The sequence below is a fragment of the Rattus rattus genome, chromosome 1, assembly GCF_011064425.1.
Source record: "Rattus rattus isolate New Zealand chromosome 1, Rrattus_CSIRO_v1, whole genome shotgun sequence".
In the NCBI taxonomy this organism is placed as follows: domain Eukaryota; kingdom Metazoa; phylum Chordata; class Mammalia; order Rodentia; family Muridae; genus Rattus; species Rattus rattus.
In genome coordinates, this window is record NC_046154.1 from 259,116,509 (window position 1) to 259,139,321 (window position 22,813).

Consider the following 22,813-nt stretch of genomic DNA (forward strand, 5'->3'; position numbering starts at 1 on the left):
CTGCCATTCTTCAGCATTTTATTAGACTGTGACATTCACAATATTGAAGAATTATTATTCATCTGCTAATACTTTTAATTAAAAACATTATGGGACCACATGAATGTCTGTTCATATAAATGATTTATGATGGGGTCCTTGTGACAAATACCATGAGACTTTCAGGACACACACACACACACATATATATAAAATCATATATATATACTATATAGTATACTATACATATAGTATATTTAGCATATTAGTATATATTATCTTCTCTCTACATGCACATATACATATCTATCTATCATTTATGTACCTATCTATCTATCATCTATCTATCTATCTATCATCTATCTGTCTGTCTATCTATCCATCCATCCATCTATTATCTATCTATCTATTATCTATCTGTCTATCTATCTATCTATCTATCTATCTATCTATCTATCTATCATCTGTCTGTCTGCCCATCCATCCATCCATCCATCCATCCATCCATCCATCCATCCATCCATCCATCCATCTATCTATCTATCTATCTATCTATCTATCTATCTATCTATCTACTGTCAGTACCAGAAAGCTAAAATGGTTTTACACTTGAGGAATTTGTTCTCTGGTTATTGTGTCAGGTACACCCTTGATCAAAGGAGGCACCCCACTTGAAAAAGCAGCATGTGCATACAAGCACGTAAGAGAGCATAGGCTTGGGCTTCATTAGCACATGCCTCATGAACTTTCAGCCCAAGGAAATTGACTTTTGTCTATGGTTCTGGACAAGAATTGCTTCTTGATGTCTAGCTAGCTACATTTTTTTCAAATTCCCCCCTTTATTATTGTTTTATCTTCTTTCCTAGTCCATACAGTGGCCTGGGATGAGTAATTTCAGTTTTTGTTGTCCTTTGAAAGGAATTGAATTTATATATAAAAAAAAACCCTTACAGTAAATAAAATTACTCGGGACTTACGGTTTTACATAATTTTTAATTTCCCTTATAACAGGGTACACTGAACTATTCTTTGTGGAACTGCGCACGGCCATTTCACGAATCGTCTTGAAGTCAGTCACAGCTAATTCCATCGGCGCGTGCCTCCGTTGTTTGTCTTATGCATACTTACTTGCTTTTGTTCATGTGCAATTAGATCTCTCACATCTTCTCATCATTTCGTGAGTTCTTAGAATCCTCCGACAGTGATAAACCTTATGTAATTCTGCGTCTTTAGTTATTTTGCCAGTGTCTATTCATTTCATCCTTACACCATGAATGAATGAACAGAAAATTGGTTTTCCTACTCATCCGGTGGATACATCACCCTTACCCTCCTTCTAACCTGAGCACAGTGTCCTCTTAGCACATGACGGCTGGCAGAATAAACTGAAGTGGAGCGATGATCAATCAATCAAAAACATCCTCTTGACAATTACTGTGTCTCCCTACACAGTTCTGGAAGATGGGAGGGCATAAAAGGTCCTTACAGTTTGAGAATTTAATATTCGAAAATAAGTGGCTTCTACTGAACATATTTTTTTTGACAGAACAGTTTTGAACATCTCAGTCATGATTTTAAGGCCTTAATTCTCTCTGACTCTGCTTATATTGCCACCAAATGGCTCTTTTGTTAGCAGGACTTTGCGTTCTATGAGTTCATGTAAGTGTTTCCGTCAGTGGAACGCTCTCAAGTCTCCATTGAAAATTTATGGACTCCCGTTTGCCTCTTCATGACTCGGCAGGGAATAATCTCTCTGTGCTCTGAAGTTCACCTTCTCCACCACACTGGTGACATTTATCACTGGTTATGTTGAAGTCTGTATCACATGACGGACATTTCTTTACACAGTCTTCAAGTGGGTAGGGCACAGAACACATTGATTGCACGCAGAAGTAAGCATGGGGAGTGTTTTGAGTGAATGAAGGGTCAATCAAGATGGATGCAGGAGCTTCTTGGTAATGGAGAAACACAAGTGAGCCTGAGTAATTTGACTAACAGCTGGAGGGGCCAAATGTCAAGAACCCTTCCCGTGTCCAGCAATGCTGCTAGTTTCTAGAACTGTCGGAATACCATCTCACTACAAAGAGGGATAACTGAAACTTGAAAGAGCATGACATCATCTCTTGTCTGAACTAATAAGATGAGGAAATGGAAAATTATGCACATAGCTTTGATTTTTGCCATATGCCAGGCAAAATTGGCACTTGACCTGGACAATTTGACTCATCCTAATGTAATCTCTATTTCGTGTCCAAGGTGACTACATAGAGAACTCTGAAATCTCATCTTCTCAATACAAAGGTAATGCACACGACAAAGTGGTCAATGCAGATGAGGATTCTTGAGAAACAGAAGTGTTGATTTCTTTTCTTTTCTTTTCTTTTTTTTTTTTTTGGTTCTTTTTTTCAGAGCTGGGGATCGAACCCAGGGCCTTGCGCTTCCTAGGCAAGCACTCTACCACTGAGCTAAATCCCCAGCCCCCTTGATTTCTACAAGGCGTCCACACCCATGCCAAGAGTATTTGGAGTTCTCTCTATGATCATTCTCCGTAAAGTACCACATCCAAGTTCAGATTTTAATTAAGCAGGACAAGCTTATCTTCAGCTGACTCTGTAACTCAGTTTTATTTATCTAAAACCCACATTGTGTTTAAAAATTGAAATGTTTCATCCATCTGGATAAATCTGAATGCTCATTCCTTGCAGCTTTCTTCCTATCAGGCAACATATTTAATCTCCCCGGGCTTTGGCTAATTCACAAAGAACAGAGACGATTACTGATCCTTTCTGCCCAGGATAGTGGAGGCACAGCGGGGAGGGGACTGAGTTATCCAAGATTCCCATCTTTCCAACCTCCCCTCCAGACAAGGGCAGGTCCGTAAGCACATGAAACAGCACCCTTCCCATCAAATCCCTGAGATGCACAGTAATCAGACAGTACCAGATGTGTGCATCCTACTTTTATGTTTTCTAAGACCAAGAGAGGAAGTTTTCTGACTTAATTGCTATGGATTTTCCTTTGCCTATAATTATTGAGTCTAAGAATAAAATTATTTCTCTTGACTGAAAGAGGCCATTCTGTCTCCAGGGCCCAGCCCTTAGGTTCAGTACGTTAGTCTTTCATTTTCTGTTTACTAGGGAGAGTCACATGTTCTTTCTTTAACATGCTTTATTTTAATTTTTTAATTATATTTAAATGTTTTAATATGTCTTTAATGTTTTGGAGATAAAATTTCATTTTTATGATGCTTTCTGAAATAAAATACCTACATTATCTTCGTGGCTCGAATTTACTCGTGTACATTTACTTATTCACTTCTCAGCTAACATTGAATAATTCTGAACACCACGTTGTCATCTATTCATAATCGTTAGGACAGTAGTTCCTATCCTGTCTTATGTTCTCTGTTCTTTGTCAAACTGTTGTCTTGGTTACCAGTGGCAAACCGAGGGCTGGGAATATTGAATGGAAAATTCCAGAGGTAAACAATTCATAAATTTAAAAATGAGTATTGTTCTGACTGGTGAGGTGAAATATTGGTCACTTTGTTCTGTCTCTGGGGTTGTGGCTCACTCATGGCCCCTCGCATCTATGTGGTTCATGTAGTGCCGCAGTCACTAATGTGCCATCTTGGTGGTCAGATGCCCTGTCAGGTACCATCATGCGTTCATTCAAGTTGTTCTGGTGTTGAAGCCCAACATGATGTCACAATGCCTGCATCATTCATTTCCCTGTCCCCTTTTTTTGTATCATGGAGGGAATAACGTTGCATATCACAACAGCAAGAAAGCTATTATATATAATAAAATGCAATATTTGGGGATAAAGGGACCAGATTCATAGTTTTAATTACCACCACTCTATTTTACTCTTGTTGCTCTCATTGAAATCACTTCAGCATAGGTGTGTACATGTAGGAAAATAGAGCATTCATCGAACTGGGTGCTTTCAGGAATCCAATACTGGGGTCTCAGGACACATCCCTAGTGGACAGGAGAACTTGCTTCTTTTAAAAACTGCTTTGTGATTTTCAGGGATAATAACATAATAATTCAGGGAGGCTATGGGATCATATTGCCCACCCACTGACAGTTTTAAATGACCATAAATGCCTCTGGCTAAAAATGTTCTCAAAACCACTAGCTAGCAGCTGTTGTAAATTGTAACCAGCACCTAAGGCTAGCCCCCTGCTTTCCTTGTTACTGTTCCTGAAGTTACACATGTCAGTGGTAACAGTTTCTTACTCAACTCTCTGGAATACATTTCAGAAAGAGTGTGTGCTACATGGTATCCTTCTGTAGAATTGTCTAGCATTAAAGTTTGATCTATAGGGGCTGGGATAAAGAGAGCACATTTGTGTTTGAAGTTTAGGTGCTAACCAACTGCAGACTAACAATTCTCCTCTGTTTTTATCGTGAGCAGCTAGGTAGTTCTGGTGTGTGTGGTACACACACACACACATACCACACACACACACACACACACACACACACACACACACAGAGAGTTTCTGTGATACATTTTTTCCAATGGCTGTTTGTACACTATTGATTAATTAACAAAATTAAATTGAAAAGTTACAGGTGGCAACTGTGAGTGATGACATTTCAAGGGCAAGGGTTAAATAACTGGTGTGATTTGACTCAATTGCTACCAAGTCCAAGTCCTTTACATACTCCACTCCCTATCTGCTTCTTGGCCCTTGATGGTTCTATCTGCATCCCCTTCTGTGTCCTACCCTTTGTCTCCTGATTGCCTTGTATGATCATGTGTTTCCTTATTGTCTGCTTCTCTCTTTTTCCTCCTTCCATTTCTGCGGTTGACTTTCCTCCTTTCTTTTCTGTTCTTTGTCCTTACTCCCACACCCACCCAGAGGATCACACCCGTGACCCTTCCTTACCGGGATGAAGATGTAGGATCGGTCGTTTGCCTCTGCACACGGGCATGTTTAATTAAATGCTCCTTTAAAGCAGTTTGCACTTCTGCTGGGATGTCGGGGGATGTGTGGCTGATTTTTATTGCAGGCTCAATAGCTTTTGGTGCTGGCTTTTCATTTTCTTCGACTTCTTTTTTCTCTTCGGTCTCAAAAACCTCAGTTGGAGCACTTGAGATGCTCTGCGGAAGGGTACTGACATTGGGGGCCACGAGCTTGCTCTTCCAGCAGGGCCAGCACAACTTCCAGAAGACGAAAAGGGAGACAACCAGCAGGGCCAGGCCACAGAAGCTTACAACAACTGCTAACAGGCTGACTGAAATGTCTGGAAAAAAATCACCGTAGAGAGAACTGTCAATAGACATTATAAATCAAAAGCAGAAAAGATGACATAAATGACTAAGATAATGGGGGGGGATTGAAAAGTTTTATCATATTAAAAAGTATCAACTGAATTCAGGAACACATGACCTATCCAAGCATAGCACAAGAGATTCAAGATTTTGCAAGTAAAGGTTGCCAACTTGCTTCCTGCTACAAAGCCAGAAAGTTGAACCCTGAAGCTGTATGTGATAGAAACTATTTACTCCTCTGATTTAATGATCTCCTTCCCTTATCTACACAGAGAATACCATTGAGTACTATCTTTCTGTATGGTAAGTGAGAATAGCATCGTGCTATAAGTAAATAATTAGCCTTTCAAACCCTGTTTTCTAACAAGTTTGTACGTATGCAATATTAAGTTAGTATGCATGCAATTTTAAGTCCTAAGTTAATAAATGAATTTGTCTATCATCTGATGTCCATACCCTCTGAAAACTCTTATGTTTAAACCCTAACTCCCAAGACAGGATATAACAGTTAAACCTTGCCTGAATTTGGGACCGCCTGAGAGATTATAAGGCGTACTGCTGGGCATGTCTATGGGCCTTTTCAGTCAGGGCTGATTTAGGACGAATGAATTACATAGTACAGTGGTTCTCAACCTTCCTAATGCTGCGACCCTTTAATACAGTTCCTCATATTGTGGTGACACTCAATTATAAAATTATCTTGTTGTTACCCCATACTGTAATGTTGCTACTGTTATGAATCATAATGCAAACATCTGATATGCAGATTCCTAACATGAGACCCCTGTGAAAGGGTCATTCAATTCTCAAAGGGATCACGACCCACAGGCTGAGAACCACTGACCTACAATGTGAGTGACACCACCTCATTAATTAGAGATGAGATACATAAACGGGAAAGAGAAAGTCGGGTGAGATCTGACACTCTCATTGTCTGCTTCTTGCCCCATCACTGTGAATTGAAACACAGCAAAGCGCCTCTTTCCTCAAGTTCTCTCAGATCTCTCTTCACAACATACCAGTTGCTAACACACAGGAGACATGGCCTCTGAGAAGGCGACTGCATCACGGAGGGAGCACTTTCCTGAATGGGATTATAGTGCTCTTTTGTCCTTCAGCCACACAACGCTTCAGAAAGTAGCTGTTATCTATGAACCAAGAATGGACCTCAACTACAGCATGGTTCCTTCAAAATGCATGGGTTAGAACTTCAATTCTCTGATACCAGTGTTGGGAGACAAGATCTCGTGGGAGGTTTGCGAGTGATGAGCGTGGAGCCTTCAGGAACGGCTCCACCATAATTCCTGATTTTTACTTCTTTGCGGACTAGACTAGTAGGCTGGAAGATGGATTGCTAAAATAACAAGGCTGTTCCCTGCTTTGCCTTTTCAAATGTCCATCGTGAGCCAAAGAGGCAAGAGGCCCTCACTGGGTGGAGGTAGACTTACCAGACTCTGGGCCTGTTGAAACACAATGGATCTCCTACCTTCGTATTCTAGGTATTCTCCAGTGGTAAAAGAAAACAAAGAATCCACCTCCAGTAGAAAGACAGGTCATCAAGTGGAGGGATGGGGTTGCCATCCCACAGTCAAAAACTCTGACCCAGAATTGTTCCTGTCTGAAAGAACTGCAGGGACAAAAATGGAGAAGAGCCTGAGGGAAAGGAGGTCCAGTGACAGGACTGAATTAGGATCAGGGGGCTCAAGGGGGAGGCTCCAAGCTCTGACACTGTTAACTGATGCTATGTTGTGCTTACAGACAGGAGCCTAGCATGGTGGCCCCTGAGAGGCCCAATAGGCAGCTAAAAAAGCCAGATGCAGATGCTTACACCAAACCAATGGACAGAAGCTCAGGACCCCTGTGGTTGAATTAGGGAAGACTAACTTGGACCTCCAAGATCTTTCAGACACTGAGCCTCCAACCAGACAGCAAACACCGGCTGATAGGAGGCCCCTGACACATATGCAGCAGAGGAATATAGGGTCTGGACTCAGTGAGAGAAGACACAACCCTCGAGAGACTTGAGGCCCCAGGGAATGGTAGGTCTGGAGGGGTAGGCGTTGGGAGGTGGGAACATCCTCTTGGAGATGGGGGAGGAGGTATGGAATGGGGAACAGCTGGGGGGCAGACTGGGAGGGGGATAACCACTGGATTGTAAAAAAAGATTAAATAATAATGATAATGATAATAATGATAATGATAATAATAAAATGATAATAATAATGAAAACAAAGATATGTTCCCATGAACTATTGAATGTGCCAGTAACTCAACCTCTCCCAGCCTGCAGACTTTGAGAAACAAATTTTTATCTTTTACATGCTGCCCCGTCAGTACTATTTTGCAATAGCAATTGGAATAGGTTAAGGAAAACTGTTATTCAGGAATTTAAAGATATTTCTATTAAAATAACTGTCGGATCGACATAGGCTTATCATGCGAAATGATTCATAGAAATACAGTTTAAAGGTTGAGGCTGAATAAAGAATAAATGGAGAAAAGCAGGACAGGCTCTCTTTAGAAGAATTGTAAGAAATTTGTGTATATAGTCTACTCTCCGGGAGAGTGCATCACTCCTGACCTCTTCGGTGTGGGACGCACACCCTCACCGGGACGTTCGCTACAAGAGTACTACCGACAACGGAGGTGAAGACAGTGACAGGGATGGGTTGTGGTCACAGTGTGCAGCCATGACGTGGAACAAGGTAAGTGGCCCTTTGCTTCTGTCATCGTCATGCCTCATGCCCAAAGTTCACGTCTAATCATGATAACAATAAAACCAGACAAGTTCCAAGAAGTAGACATCCTAAAAATACACCCGACCAGGAGCGTGTCCTGCTTTTCTCCATTTATTCTTTATTCGGCCTCAACCTTCTACATGTCATCAAGGTCATCCACAAAAGTTCTGGGGAAATGTCCCAGCCCAGGAGCCTCAAACTCAAAACAGACTTAGCCACAAAATGGAGCCAGTCATCTTGGATAGGGTCCTGGAATAAAAAGAAAAATCTCAAGGGAAAAGTTACGGCCTTTAGTAAGTCTTCCAGTACCAGTATATGAATAACACCAATGTGTCATTTCGATGTGAGGCCTTAGCATTAGGAGAGGTTGGGCCTGGGTTTGATGGGAGCCTGTTCTTTGTTATTTTTCTATAATCCTTAAACTGCTTGAAAAACAAGAAGTCTAAACAAATAAAAATTAATCTTCCCATTATCCGTTTCTGTTTTTCTAAAGTGACCTGAATTAGCCGCATGGCATTATAGCATTATTAAAATTCTGAATGTCAAATAGATTCTTAGTAAAGGACGACTTTTCCAGATTTGATTAACCTTATGCTTTTTTTTTTATTACCAAATTTATTTACCCTCAATATCAGATATAAGTCCAATCTCCTCTGTTTGTTTAAGTTCATTTGTTAGGAATATATCACAGAATGATCGCATCTGTCTCTTATTCCTTCCTAAATTTATATCTTGACGTAATAAGCAGTCAAAACTTCAAAATACCACTGTGTTTGAGAAAAGGGGCTTTTGGTAATTATCATAAGATCAGGTAATACGAACCAGTCTTCCTCTATTGAGACTCAGAGGAGAAGAGGTGAGGATGGAGATGGAAAATCACATAGGGACAGTGATGGCCATCAGTGGCTGTCTTAGTTAGGGTTTCCATTGCCGTGACAAAACATCACGGCCACCCAAAAAGCCAGGCGGGGAGGAAATGGCTTATTCAGCCTACACTTCCAAGTCATAGTCCATCGCTGATGGAAGTCAGGTCAGGCACTCAAAGAGCGGGAACCTGGAGGCAAGAGCTGATGCAAAGGTCACGGAGGGGTGCTGCTTACTGACTTGCTCCACACGGCTTGCTCAGCCTGCTTCTGATAGACCCCAGATCATCAGGCGAGGAGTAGCATCACCCACAAAGGCTGAACCCTCCCCATCAATCACTACTCAGGAAAATGCTCTACAAGCTGCCTCACAGCCAGATCTTATGGAGTCATTTTCTCCGTTGAGGACCTTTCCTGTCAGGTGACTATAGTTTGTGCCCATTGATACAAATCTAGCCAGCACATTTGCTAAGTACAGAAGCCTCAGAAGATCTTAACTCTGCGAATACCTCGACCATAGACTCTGGCTGCCTGGATGGGGAAGTAAATTGCAATCATGTAAGCCATTCATTCTAGTATGTTTTTATGGTAGTCCTAGGCTATTAACACTGAATAATTCTGAATTCCTTTAAACACTGTTGTGGATACAGTATGCTACGTTCCTTGAAACTAACCACGGATACTAAGTGGATGTTATGCCTAAGCCTGGTACTTATAGACGAAATATATCTTATAAGATCTTAAAGATTTACAATTACATAATATTATTTCAATAGAAGTTGTTTACAGAGGGATTCTTCCTTTGGTTTGCCCTTTTACCCAGAAATGAGTTGTTATTTCATGCTGATATAATTTTCCGTAATAATTCATCAGAACAGATATGTAGTTAGACCCAGTGTTTGGTAGTGTAGCCCACCTATACTGAGCATCTTTCTCCGTGTATGGATACTTGTGTCTGATTTTCTAAGGCAAAAGCCTCAAAATAGAATTGCTCAGTCAATTATACACATATTTAGTTTTTCTAGATGTTTTCATAGTTCCAAAATGAGTCCTCTACTTGTGGAAGAGATACCATATGGACTTATAAATCTCTACAATTTTAGAGAAATACTACCTCTTAATTTTCACTAATTCTCTAAAGTTTTGTTTTCCCATGACTGGAATGGGAGACCATTCTGATATATATATATATGTATATACATACTACCTAGTTATGCAAATAAGATAGGTTTTGCATGCTACAATGGGCATTGATATTTCCCTCAATTTTCTTTATGCTTACTAGAGTAACAACTGAGTGCTCCTTATCTGTACCCTATTGGTATGGAGGGCTTTTTCAACATTTTGGAGTTTATTTTTTGCACTGAGGCATTACTCATTATTACCATAACTTGAGGAGAAGAGAGAATGTGTGAGATTAATGTGCTTCCTGTCTACTAACTAAGTTTTTAAAAAATGAATCAAGATGACATGTGGGCTATGCTTCTAAAGTACTCCCTAAGGTTTATAAACATTATTGCAAAAGCAGTGGGCTTCAAAGTAGGGTTAAATAAGAGGTTCTGTAGTCACAAGGGCCCCGGTTTAATACTGGACTGATGCTATCCCATGAGCAGTTACTGAGAACTGATTGTTAAGCTCGTGAGTTCTGGCCCCGCCCGAAGGCCTTTGCTATGGGACTTCTTAGTCTTAGAAGTATGAAAAAAATCTTTATGTATAAATTATAAATTATGTAACAAGTAACAGAAAACAGATCCAACCTTGTGGTCTTCAATAATTTTCTGTACCGTTTACCTTGTATTATCCCGTATTCTTTAAAATTGAAGTTTTAATTTTTTTAAATTTAAAACTTTAGTAATATAATAAAAACTTTAATAATTAAAGTTTTAAAACTGAAGCCTTCAACATCAACAGATGTAGACCTGTAGGATTATGGGGGATGAACATCATTTTCAATGGTCAGTGGAAAGCTCTCCCTTTCCTAATGAGGTCTGAGTGGAGAACCCTGCAGCAGCACTGTCCCCGAGAGTTGCCTTCAGCATTCATAGATACTTACTCTAGTTAAGGGCCCTGTGGAGATCTGAGTGTACTTCCTATTTTCCTTCTACTGCTTTTTCTTCCTAAAATATTACATCATTTTGGAAGCCATCAGACACTTCTGCAAAGCACCAGCACATTTCTGAAAATGACAGATTATGCTGTCAACACAAACAAGACAGCGGAAAGTCACTCGTCCTGTTCTCAGACTCCCATCCCTCTAGGTAAATCCAAATTTCTTAGCACATCGGCCAGCATCTTGGTGATTGCCTCTGGCTATGGGTCTGGCTTCACTCTCTGTGCTTTACTGTGGCCAGTGTTCCTTTGTCATGATCTTTAAAGGCCTCCTGTAGCTTCAGTGCCTTCTTCCCTTCCTGCTCTATCACGGGGCATACTTGTGTTCATCCCATAATAATGTAATAATCATCTTATAATAATCCTTTAATAACCATATTGATACGGTATATAGTGTCTAGGACAGTGATCAAGCATAGCACTATTTTCTGCAACCACATATACATAACTGGGATCACTGCAAGCCATAAGAATATACAGTGTTAATTAATTAACGCCAAGTCAGGTAGGTTACTAGTATCAGATTGCTACAATTTACAAACTCATTTTCAATTTTCAAAGTTTCGAGGGCTTCCTATAATGGATGAGGGAACCTGAGTTTACTCCTTTTTCCTTCCCCAGGCAGTTTCGTCTTACTTACTTTCCCACCTTTTGATCCTTTAGACTAGAGACACATTTATTTCCCTCAGTGTCTATTTTTTTATGGCATAGTAAAAATTATTTGTGGAATTGTTGAAACTATGCATTGGGTGTTACATGATAGCTCATTTCCTCATCGTGACCATGATGAGGCTTTCAAATGAAGAGAGATTTCTTCTGGTTCGCCATTTCAGAAGGTTCAGCCTGTGACCACTTAGTCACATATGCTTGAGCAAAACACCATACTAATGAAAGCATGTAAGTTCTTCACTTCACGGTCCACAGGAAGTAGAAAATAAAAGCACGCTCAGTCCTAAGATACAGAAGTCCCTCAAAGCTAGGAGTGGTAGCTCATGTCTCCAATTCCAGCATTGAGGAAGCTATGGAAGGAATCTCACAGGAGTTCAAGGAAGTCTGAGCTCAGTTCAAGATGCTGACTCAAACAACTACACACACACATAGGCACATGCACATGCATGTGCACAGGAGCACGCACACACATATGCACAGACACACACACATGCACATGCATGTGCACATGCATGTGCACACGAGCATACACACATGCACAGATACACAGACACACACATATACACACACACTCAAATATGCATGCATGCAACAAGCACATGCACATGCATGTGCACAGGAGCACACACAAGCACCGATACACACACACACACACACACACACACTCACGTGCATATATATGCATACATGTGCACACACATGCAACATGTGCACACACACTCACATGCATGTACACAGGGCACACACACACATGCACAGATACACAGACACACAGACAAACACACACACACACACACACACACACACACACACATGCACAGACACACACACACACACGCCACACACATGCACACCTTGCCTTTGAATCAAGTTACCCACGAAAATGAGCAAGCTCGAGAATGGGCCCTCCAGAGCTGAAATCTTCAGTCTCCAAACAATTTAAATGATTTCATTATAGAGCTGTCATTTATTATATCTTGAAGATTGGAGGTAGATAAAGTTTACAGAAATAAGATTAGGCTTCTAAAGAATCAGATTAAAACCGTGGATTGAGCACAGACATTTGCATAACTACTGTCTTATCGCTATGTACTTAGACAACTTTGTATGTTCTAATTTACTCTTTATCATGTTTTAATACAGCAAAAATAAAACCTTAGAGTTCTGAACAACAACAACAACAACAACAAAAACAAACAAATAAACAAAAACCCCCAAAACCAAAAAGACCACTCTAAGAAGGAGTGCGTCTTCAGGAACGTTCAGATGAATGGAATCTTGCTGAAGACCAACCGATATTTGGTCTTCGCATTTCCAAGTATGGTATTCACTATGACTTGTGAATCCATCAGATCTGACTACCTTTGATCCGCACAACTGGAGGTAATCGCTTAGAAAAGCATATACCAAGTGCCATGCCCTCAACTCAACAGCCACCGCTGGGTTAATAAATACTACATCTATATGTGTGTCTTTTTTAAAATTAATCATTCCATTCTTTTACATCTCAAATGATATCCGACTTCCCGGTTACCCCTGCACAAACCCCCATCCCACATCTGGCCTCTCCCCTTCCCCTTTGCCTCTGTGAGGGTGCTCCTTCACTCACTCACCCTCTCCTGCTCCACTGCTCCAGCATCCCCCCATGCTGGGCCATCAAACCTCCCCAGAACCAAGGGCCTCCCCTCCAATTGCTGTCAGGCAAGGCTACCCTCTGCTACATATGGATATGGAGCCATGGATCCTTCCCTGTACACTCCTTGGTTGGTGGTCTAGTCTCTGGGTAGCACTGGGTGGTCCGGCTAGCGATGTTGCTTTTGAGAACTTTATTTATGGACATTGTATCTATATCACACTAGTCCTTCCTTTCCTACCTCCCTCCTTCCTTCCTTCCCTCTCTCCCTCCACCTGTTCATCCCTTCGCCCCTCCCTTTCTCCTCCCTCCCTCTGTCCGTCCCTTTCCCCCTTCCATCTCCTACCGCATCCCCTCTCCCTCTCAAATTCTTGACCTCTTCTTATTTTAGATTGTATTTTTAAATACTGTAGTCATTTTAATTTTTCAAAATGTCTGAAGGCGTGATCTTAAAGTCAAGGAGCCTCTGTGGTTCTATCCGGGGTGTGTCCCATGTTTCGTTTCCTCGACGGTTCTTGTTTTACTCGTTGGCTAACCACAGACTCTAGACGGTGCGTCTGTTTGTGGCACCATACGGCAGAGAGGGAGATGAAGCTAACTTGTTTATACTATTCGTTTGGAATACCTGTTCTAACAGCGAAGTCCTCCTTCTGGTTTCCATAACAAAGGACCGAGTTAATAGTGACTTAGACAGGAAGGTTTTCTGTTCTTAAGGGAGAGAAACTGCCAACTCAAGCAGCCCAGGGCAGACTCAGCAACACCAAGGAGATTTGCTCCCCTGGCTAGCTTTTTCAACCCCAGTTTTACAAGGAAAACTGCCACGCCCACATCCTAGGTGTCTGGATGGAGAACGGCGGGCGACGGGATGGTGCGGGGTTACCCCATCACACTGCTGCTCGGAGTCTGGCGTTCCGATCTCCACAGTTTAGTCAGACGAGCATACCACAAACTTGACTAAGCACCGAGAGTTCTACGTCTACAAAGGAAAGGGGAGTCGGAGCACCGGCAAGCAGTCCCTGTTCTTCGTTTCTACATTAGACATGTAATATAATCAGCGTGCCCTTGCACTGTGCCTCTGAGGAATTCCACTGTAATTTCATTTCCCCTTGCCCTTCCTTTGAGTTACAGTAAATGAAGAAAGAGTTTGCATTAATATCATACCTAACTGATGATAAAACGTGTGTTTTAAAATATTTCCTGTTGCCAAAGTCACGCTATATCAGCGATTCTCAACCTGTGGGCCACGACCCCTTGCGGGGGTGGGGGGGTGTCACATATCAGATATCCCGCACATCAGGTATTTACATTATGATGTGTAGGGGATGTGCAGTTATGAAGTAGCAACAGCATAGTTTTATCATTGGGGGTCACCACAACATGAGGGACTGTATTAAAGAGTGGCAGAGTTAGGAAGGTTGAGAACCAGTGCTATATATATTAGTAGTCATGGTTTATGAAAATCTCTAACAGCTACTGTGGTGTAGTTATGCCCGCAGCAAAACAAAAGCATCTACATTAAAATCCATGTAAGAATTTCACAGTGTGGGGAAAAAAAAATGCACTCCAGCAAATGATGTTGTACTGCACCCTCATACACTAAGCTCTTAGCGGAAGTCGTTGACAGATGCGATGAGTAAAATGTATTTACCAATACTGCTGACACTCAACATTTTGCACAGAAGGCTGTACGGAACAGTAGCTAATGGAGCTTATATTAATACGAAAGCCCCAATTCTCTCCATTTCATTGTGTGAAAATGGCCAACCAGCAAGTGCGTCATGGATTCTGAATTAAGAACCTACTCGCAAGAACTGGACTCAGAAGTTTAGCTTTAAGCCTTGAGGTGTAGCTCAGTGGTCAGGAGTGTTTGCCACAAATACATAAGACCTTGGGTTCAGTTCTCAACACTGTGAAGGAAAATATAAAGAAGTTAAGTTTCAAAATTAACTAAATGTACTTATTTCTTTTGTTTTTTTCCCCCTCTTATATGTTTAGGGAGGTGATGCGTGATTTAAAAATTATTGTTTAAGTTTAAAGGATAGCTTTCTATACATACGATATAACAATTTCATGTGAATAGAAAGCACTGAGCTCCCATACCCAAGGCTTGGGAATATTGCAGAAGAAGGGGGTCAGCAAATGATAAGGGTCAGAATATCAGGGCGTTTGTGTCTCCTCAGAATGTCAGAAGCTACATCTGTAAAGTTTCACTAACATGGCCGCCTACACACAAGCTGAACAAGGACTACAGCAATGGCCACACCAAAGTGGATGGAGAAGAGCCCAAGAGGCCTCCTCGCTACAGAAAGAACTCCAGGCAATGGAGGAAAACCAGAAGTGAGAAAAACAGCCTTCTCCAGGGAAGAGAACATCAATCGGTTATCTAATACCAAAACACACATACCATCAACATTTTATAGGCTTACGGGTTCTGTTTAGGAATATATGTGTACATATATGCATATAATAACAAAGAAATAAGAGGCCAAGAATTTGAAAGAAAGCAAGGTTTAGAGCAATGGTTCTTAACCTGTGGGTCACTCAGATGTATTAACAACTCTTACTGAAAGAGATTTGAAATGACAATAAGACTGAGGCTATAAATAAAACTAGCCTATTGTTGCTATAATTCTATGAGTTCTGAAGCAGAACTAAGGGAGACTAAAGAGAAGACAACAGTTGAAAGCTGGCAGTAACGTTTCATATTCAACAATAACGGAATAAATAGTTCCTTTCTTCCTTCTACCCCAGATGACTTTATCATTCTGACTCCAGCATCATCATGGCGGGACTTTGCAGAGGAGAATAAGGAGGGGCCGGGCAGAGACGGATGAGAATTGACTATCTCAATTGGCTGAGGGGAAGAGGTTCTCCAGCTGCTCCACTCTCTTACATAAAACAAGGTAACATCACCACAGATCAGCACACTTTCTTCAAAGCACTTTCAATCATCCTTAGATTTCCCAACGTTATGTAAATGCTCCGTAGATAGCTGCTACACTGATTGTTCCAAGAGTCACAATAAGAAAAGGCATCTGTGCAGCCTACAGATGCAGTTGTTTCTCTGTTTTCCATCTACTGGTGTGGAGCCCGAGCACTTATGGGGCTGACTTTGTATTGGGCACACAGGTAAGAGAATGTGTGCACATAATTTTTCCGCTATAGTCTCCTGGGCCATTGTTAGAGCTCAGATGATACAACCTTACATCTTACAGAGGATGTATCCGTTGCTATAAAGCAAAGACAAACTATTGTTAGTCGTCAGAAACTGTATCTTCACACGGGGATTTAATTTCCGAAATCGACACTGTACAAGTTAGAAAGGAGAAGGTATGATTTGCTGACCTTTATTAGAATACTCATTATCAGCAGTGCAGTCTCCTTGGTGCGGAACTGTTTCTGAATCTTCAAGCATAGGACTTTGAGCCCTTTTGCGCTATCACACTCTTCATTTTCCCACAATAATGAATTATAGTTAATAACATAGATTGTGGCTTCCTAAATGTGGTAGGAAAATATACAAACCCAAGGGTTTCCTTGATTTTTTTAAAAAAAAGTAATTACAAAATAGGAAAAAGAAACCAATTTGTTTTGTTTTCCATTATCCATTTATCTACAAGCACATAAAAAAGAAGCCCTATGTGAAACTGTATGAGTTCAACATTATGTACATTCAATATACTAAACTCTTTTCCCTTGGGTAGGAGAGATAGCTCGGCAGATAAGAGCACAGATTGTTCTAGAGGGCCCAGCTTCAGTTCCCAGCACCCATGTGGCAGCTGACAGTCATTTGTGACTCCAACTCCAGAGACTCTGACATCTTCTTCTGGTCTTTGTGGGTACTTCCCACGCTCAGCGCAAAGACAGCCATGCAGGAGAAACAGCCACACACATAAAAGAAAATGATTTAAATAACCTTTTGCATGAACTCATTTTTAATGTGAATCAATCCTATTTAGACTAGAATGTGGCTAAACAAATAGTTACACCAACTTTGGTGCACATAAGTGCGTATGCTCAAGTATGACAAATGGATAACCTATGCCTGCACAGCTGTTTGCGTGACAGGGTATCTACAGGACCCAGCTATACCTCTCCTGGGCATATACCCAAAAGATGCTCCAACATACAACAAAGACATGTGCACCACTATGTTCATAGCAGCCTTATTTATAATAGCCAGAAGCTGGAAAGAACCCAGATGCCCTTCAACAGAGGAATGGATACAGAAAATGTGATACATCTACACAGTGGAGTACTACTCAGCTATTAAAAACAGTGACTTCATGAAATTCATAGGCAAATGGAATGAACTGGAAAATATTATCCTGAGTGAGGTAACCCAGTCACAGAAAAACACACTTGGTATGCACTCATTGATAAGGATATTAGCCCAAATGCTTGAATTATCCAAGATACATTCCACAGACCACAGGAAGCTTGAGAAGAAGGATGACCAAAATGCAGATGCTTTCACTCCTTCTTAAAGGGGGGAAAAACAATATCTATAGGAGGGGATAAGGAAGCAAAGTTTAGAGCAGCGACTGAAGGAACGGCCATTCAGAGCCTGCCCCAATGTGGCCCATATATATATACAGCCACCAAAACTAGGTAAGATTGATGAAGCTAAAAAGTGCATGCTGAAAGGGACTGGATATAGATCTCTCCTGAGAGACACATCCAGGGCATGTCCAACACAGAGATCAATGCTAGCAGCAAACCACTGAACTGAGAACAGGACCCCCTTTGGGGGAATTAGAGGAAGGATCGAAAGAGCTGAAGGGGCTTGCAACCCCATAAGAACAACAATGCCAACCAACTAGAGCTTCCAGGGACTAAGCCACTACTAAAAGACTATACATGGACTGACCCTGGGCTCCAACTGTATATGTAGCAGAGAATGTCCTTGTTGGGGCACCAGTGGAAGGGGAAGCCCTTGGTCCTGCCAAGTTTGGACCTCCAGTGCAGGGGATTGTTGGGAGCGGGGTTGGTAGGGAGAGTGGATGGGAGAAACACCTGTATGGGGGAGGAGGAGGAGATGGAGGGGCTTATGGACAGGAAACCAGGAAAGGAAATAACATTTGAAATGTAAATAAAGAAATATATCTAATAAAAAATAATAAAAAAGGAAGTTTCGAGGTTTGAGTTAATCGTGAGTGGGAAAACCTTGTTACCTTCTCATATGTTGTAGTCTATGGTCTACAGTTAAAAGTCTGTGTTTTCCAGTATTTTCTGGGACGGCTGGGGTTTAAGAAGCCCAAGGCTCTTAAGTGTACTCATCAGCAACTACTTGTGATTTGTGATTAAAGTGTAACCCCCTTTTTTCCCTTTTTATTTTCATATCTGCCAAGTAATGGCCCCTGGTTAAACTAGAATAACTGAAAAGAGTTTTAATGATAGGTTTTTATTATATCCAGTACTTTCTACTTAAGCAAAGTCACACGCTTTCTTTTGCTACTGGGGATCATTAAAGAAGCCGTTTTGTTCATTGAGCAAATTATCAAATCTCTAGTATGGGCCTTGGATGCTTCCAGCACTGGGGATGTAGGAGTAGACAAAGCTCTGTTTTCAAGGACATTATATTCCAGACATTTAAAGTGCACATTAATCTCATCAATGCAAATCTGGAGAATCCCTGCTATGCAGTCAAAATGGAGACAATTGCCACTGAGTGGCCCTGATTCATGACTTTTTTTTCTTTATAATCAAACAAGAGATAAGGTAGAGACCATATTTTGAGTTTGGGATGCCGACCTTGTCTTAAGTTAGAAATATTGGTATCATCTTCTTGTGTTGCTTGGCTACAAGCTGAAGTCTTTTTAGTACAGGTTAAGATAGAGAGTGGTCACGCTTTCAGTTCAGTGGGCTGGGCTTATTAAATGCACCTTAGAATTTTATTATTGGTGTCTGATTGGAACACAACCTCACCATAACTTGAAGGGTATCTCTTTTATACAGAGATTCCTAGGGTTTTTTGTTTTTGTTTTTTTTTTAATAGAATTTCAATAAACTAAGTACATTTACCATAGGACACCTCATTCACTCAGCAAATATCTATTGAGCCTTTAGAATGCACCCCAGATTTTTCATTTATGGACTTAACGTGCACATTAACTGTATCACTGCCAATTAGAAAATTCTTGATAAATACTTGCTGAATAATAGCACTTTTAAATGCTAGAATGAACTTGGAATAATTTGTTTACTTTTTTTTTTTTTTAGAATCTGTTTCCCCATAATAAAATTGTACAAAAACAAACCTGAAACACTGATGAATTATGCTTATTAAAATATGTATATTAAGGTTAGTTATCCACAGTTGTGGTGTGACACTGTGAACGTCAATGGCCTTGCTTAGCTATGGATTTGGAGCTTTGATTTTCCAGCAATATAAGTTTCTTAAACTTGATAAACATCTAAGCAACCACCAAAACCTGTCCAGAAACGATAGCTTAAAAGCAGCTAAAAATTATTATGAATATTATGTATACTATTATAGTATATCTTAGAAATGACACCCAAGAGGAACCTATTTTTTTGAATTCCCCATAGCTTTCTTGGTTATAACATTGTTGTGCACTAAATGGATTTGTAGGGTAACGTCTCCATTTTAAGGTCAACCAATGTCTTTTGTTTTTAAGCTTCTCCCACATCTAGTTTTTTTAAAAACGTACTCAGGGCTCACTTTGTAGTACTATTGTTAGACTGCCTTGTATATAGTAATGTTGATTCATTTAATGACTTTCACTAAGCACTTTAAAAGGGCAGTTTAGTTAGCATTAGTCACTACAGTCTAAATCTTCAACATTTCACCAATGCCTGAGCTTGACTGGCTGGACTGTGGACCCTTCGGGGGCGTATCTCTGTCTTAGTGGTATACTAGGTTCCTAACTCCCTTCCTGGGGTAATGGCTTTATCTGGGATTACGTGAACCATTCATTCTCTTGTTATCACTGTGTGAAGGATTGAAGAGGGATGCAGTTTCAAAACTCAAGATAGTCACTGCACTGTAAAACGAACACTGTTAGTTATAACGGACTGGATACTTTAAAAGTGAACCACCACTGTATCAATAAAAGCCACCGATGTTCTCCTACCTACCATGCTGTCAACAGCAACAGTTGCAAGTGATTTCATGTAGGAGCCATGAAAAGGGCACACATTGTGAGAAAATCTACAGAACAGGCATCTGAGTAGCTAACCGATATAATCAAACATTTAGCAAATAATCATCAAGTCTGCTTTGATTATCCTTTAATATGGGGACGCTGTTTTAAAATTAGAGCACTTTGCTTTGGACTGAATCAAATTTACAAATGAAAACAAGCAGAGGAATCTCACTTATCTTCATATGTCAAGTGTAATTTGTGGACTATCTCTAGAGAGATACTTTCTATGTTCACATATCAGACAGGATATCCCACTTTTATAATACACATTTTCCTTAAAGAGAGAAAAATATCCACACAATTGTTTTAGAGTCATTTTTCTTCACCCTCCCCCACAAATGAATGTCTAACAAGAACTAGGACTACAGTTATGCACTGTAGTGATTATGAAAACCTCAGAACTCTTTCCTGCAGTTTACATACTATGAAATTTACATAGCTTGAATTTGCTCAATTGAACGTTTTGGACGGTTGAGAACCTAACCCTATTTTAGTTTTCATTTGTCACGTAATTTCTACACTGTTAGCCAATGGGAGCCAGGAAACCACCTCTTCCTGTGCAATCCCTAGGGCCAAGAAAGAATAAGAATTAGGGGTTATGGTCTCTCCGTCGTCGACTATTGGTGACCAAATGCATGTCCTTAGAATTAAGTATTCTCCCTTCCCCATTTGGAACCCAAGCTTAATGTTCGCTTAAGGACATTTCAGAGGAGCTTACTCTCTTCACAGAGGTCCTTACAGTCGCAGCACTTTGATTTTTATTCCATCCTTTGCATAACACACACACACACACACACACACACACACACACACACACACACACACCGCACAAACTCGGTTTAAACGGCTTTGGTGGCGTTTATACATTAAAAAAAAAAAAAGACTGTTTCTATCACACTGACAGCAGCAACAATGTATCATTCTGCTTCAAGAATCCCTGGTTCTGACAAGCTCAGACAACCCCCCTTTTTGCTTCTGTTGCCATCCGCAGAGCATTTGAAAACCCAGGAGACAGCCCATGTAAACATCTCGAAGATTCAGCTAAAGCAAACCCATTCCGACTCCCTTCCTTTGTCTAGCTCCTAGGGTCGACCGGCAAAAAATAACTCTCCTTTCATCTTCTTCACTTCTCTCCTGAGCCTGACTTCGTGGTTGCGCTTACCTGTTGCCCTGGCTACCCAGAAGCTAGAAACCCTTGCCTGGAGACAAAATAAAGTGAATGCGACAAGACCCCACACAAGGAGCCGGTGCATCTCCTAAAGCGATTAAGTGACCCTGGGGTCATCTGATCACATCTCCTCCCCCTGACATTTCCTTCCGAGGTTCTGGACGCAAGTAAGTAGTGTGGAAAGGATTTAGATTCTCTTTTCCATTTTCTTGAAAAGTGTCCTGAGCGCCCGGTGTCAATAATCCCTACCCTTTAACGGTCACCACCAAGAAGCGTTAGAAAATTACATATGCATTATGAAACGCCTTGCAAGCTTTGAAGAGCTCGACAGGTTGCATCCGAAAGTTACAGCTGAGAGATTCTTTCTGCGTTTAGGGCTGACGATTCAGCCCTACCTCTACAACTGGGTTCCTTGAGGCCAAGCGCAGATTCTCTTGCCAGGCTGAGTGATTGATTCTGCTGCACCCTGCGGGACAAGCTAGAGCACTGAGTCCCTGGGGTGTTAGAGCAGCAGGTGGGAGAGCGCGAGAACAGCTTGGGAGCAGAGACCCAGCAGGTGCAGGCGACAAACCCAGCAAACAAATCCCCGAGGCCCAACTAGACAAGCTCCAGCCAGGAAGTCTGCCCCCCAAATGCCCCTTGTCCCGAGGAGCGCAAGCTTGTCCCTTTACCTGTGCCACCTCCGCCCTGGCCGCTCCTATCGGCTGGAAAGATGCCCGAACACTTGTCCCACTCCACCTGGCCCGCGAAGCACAGCTCGGTGATGATGTGCAGCGCCTTCTGGCACAGGCTGCTCACCCCGTCCTCCTTGCGGAAACTCATCTTGGCTTCTGCTCGCAGCTTCTCTGATTTCCCTTGGCCCGAGGCTGAGCCTTAAGAGTTGCGAGTTGGCCCCATGGTTGGCAAGGGCGCAGGAGGGTGGCGCGCGCCGACGGACGCTGCTGCCAGGTCTGCGCTTCTCCTCGGAGCGCTCGGAGGCGCGCAGAGCTCAGCCAGAGGGGAGCGAGGGGCGGCGGCGCGCAGAACGGCGCCTCCCGGGTGCTAGGCGGCTCGGCCAATGGCAGGCTGGCGCGGGCAGCTGTGGCAGAGGCGACCATGCCCTCCAGCGGTTCCCACACACCTTCCTGAGCCCCAGTCACACTCTTCCCATTCCCCCATTTCAGTCCAACTTTCCTACTCCCTGGTCTCTCACGGATTCT

The 22,813-nt window shown here is 41.7% G+C and overlaps 1 protein-coding gene across 1 annotated transcript in view; it reads right to left on the bottom strand.

Annotated features, from left to right (window-relative positions):
• The window catches only part of Syt10 (synaptotagmin 10), a 64,716-nt gene extending 42,156 nt beyond the window's left edge, over window positions 1–22,560 (bottom strand). Inside the window, exons 1-2 of the mRNA XM_032919629.1 lie at window positions 22,286–22,560; window positions 4,880–5,237 (exon numbers count right to left, since the gene is read on the bottom strand). Of these exons, the coding sequence (XP_032775520.1) occupies window positions 4,880–5,237; window positions 22,286–22,436 (509 nt within the window). The 5' untranslated portion in view covers window positions 22,437–22,560. The remainder of the gene's footprint in view (window positions 1–4,879; window positions 5,238–22,285) is intronic.
• Between the last annotated feature and the right edge of the window lie 253 nt (window positions 22,561–22,813).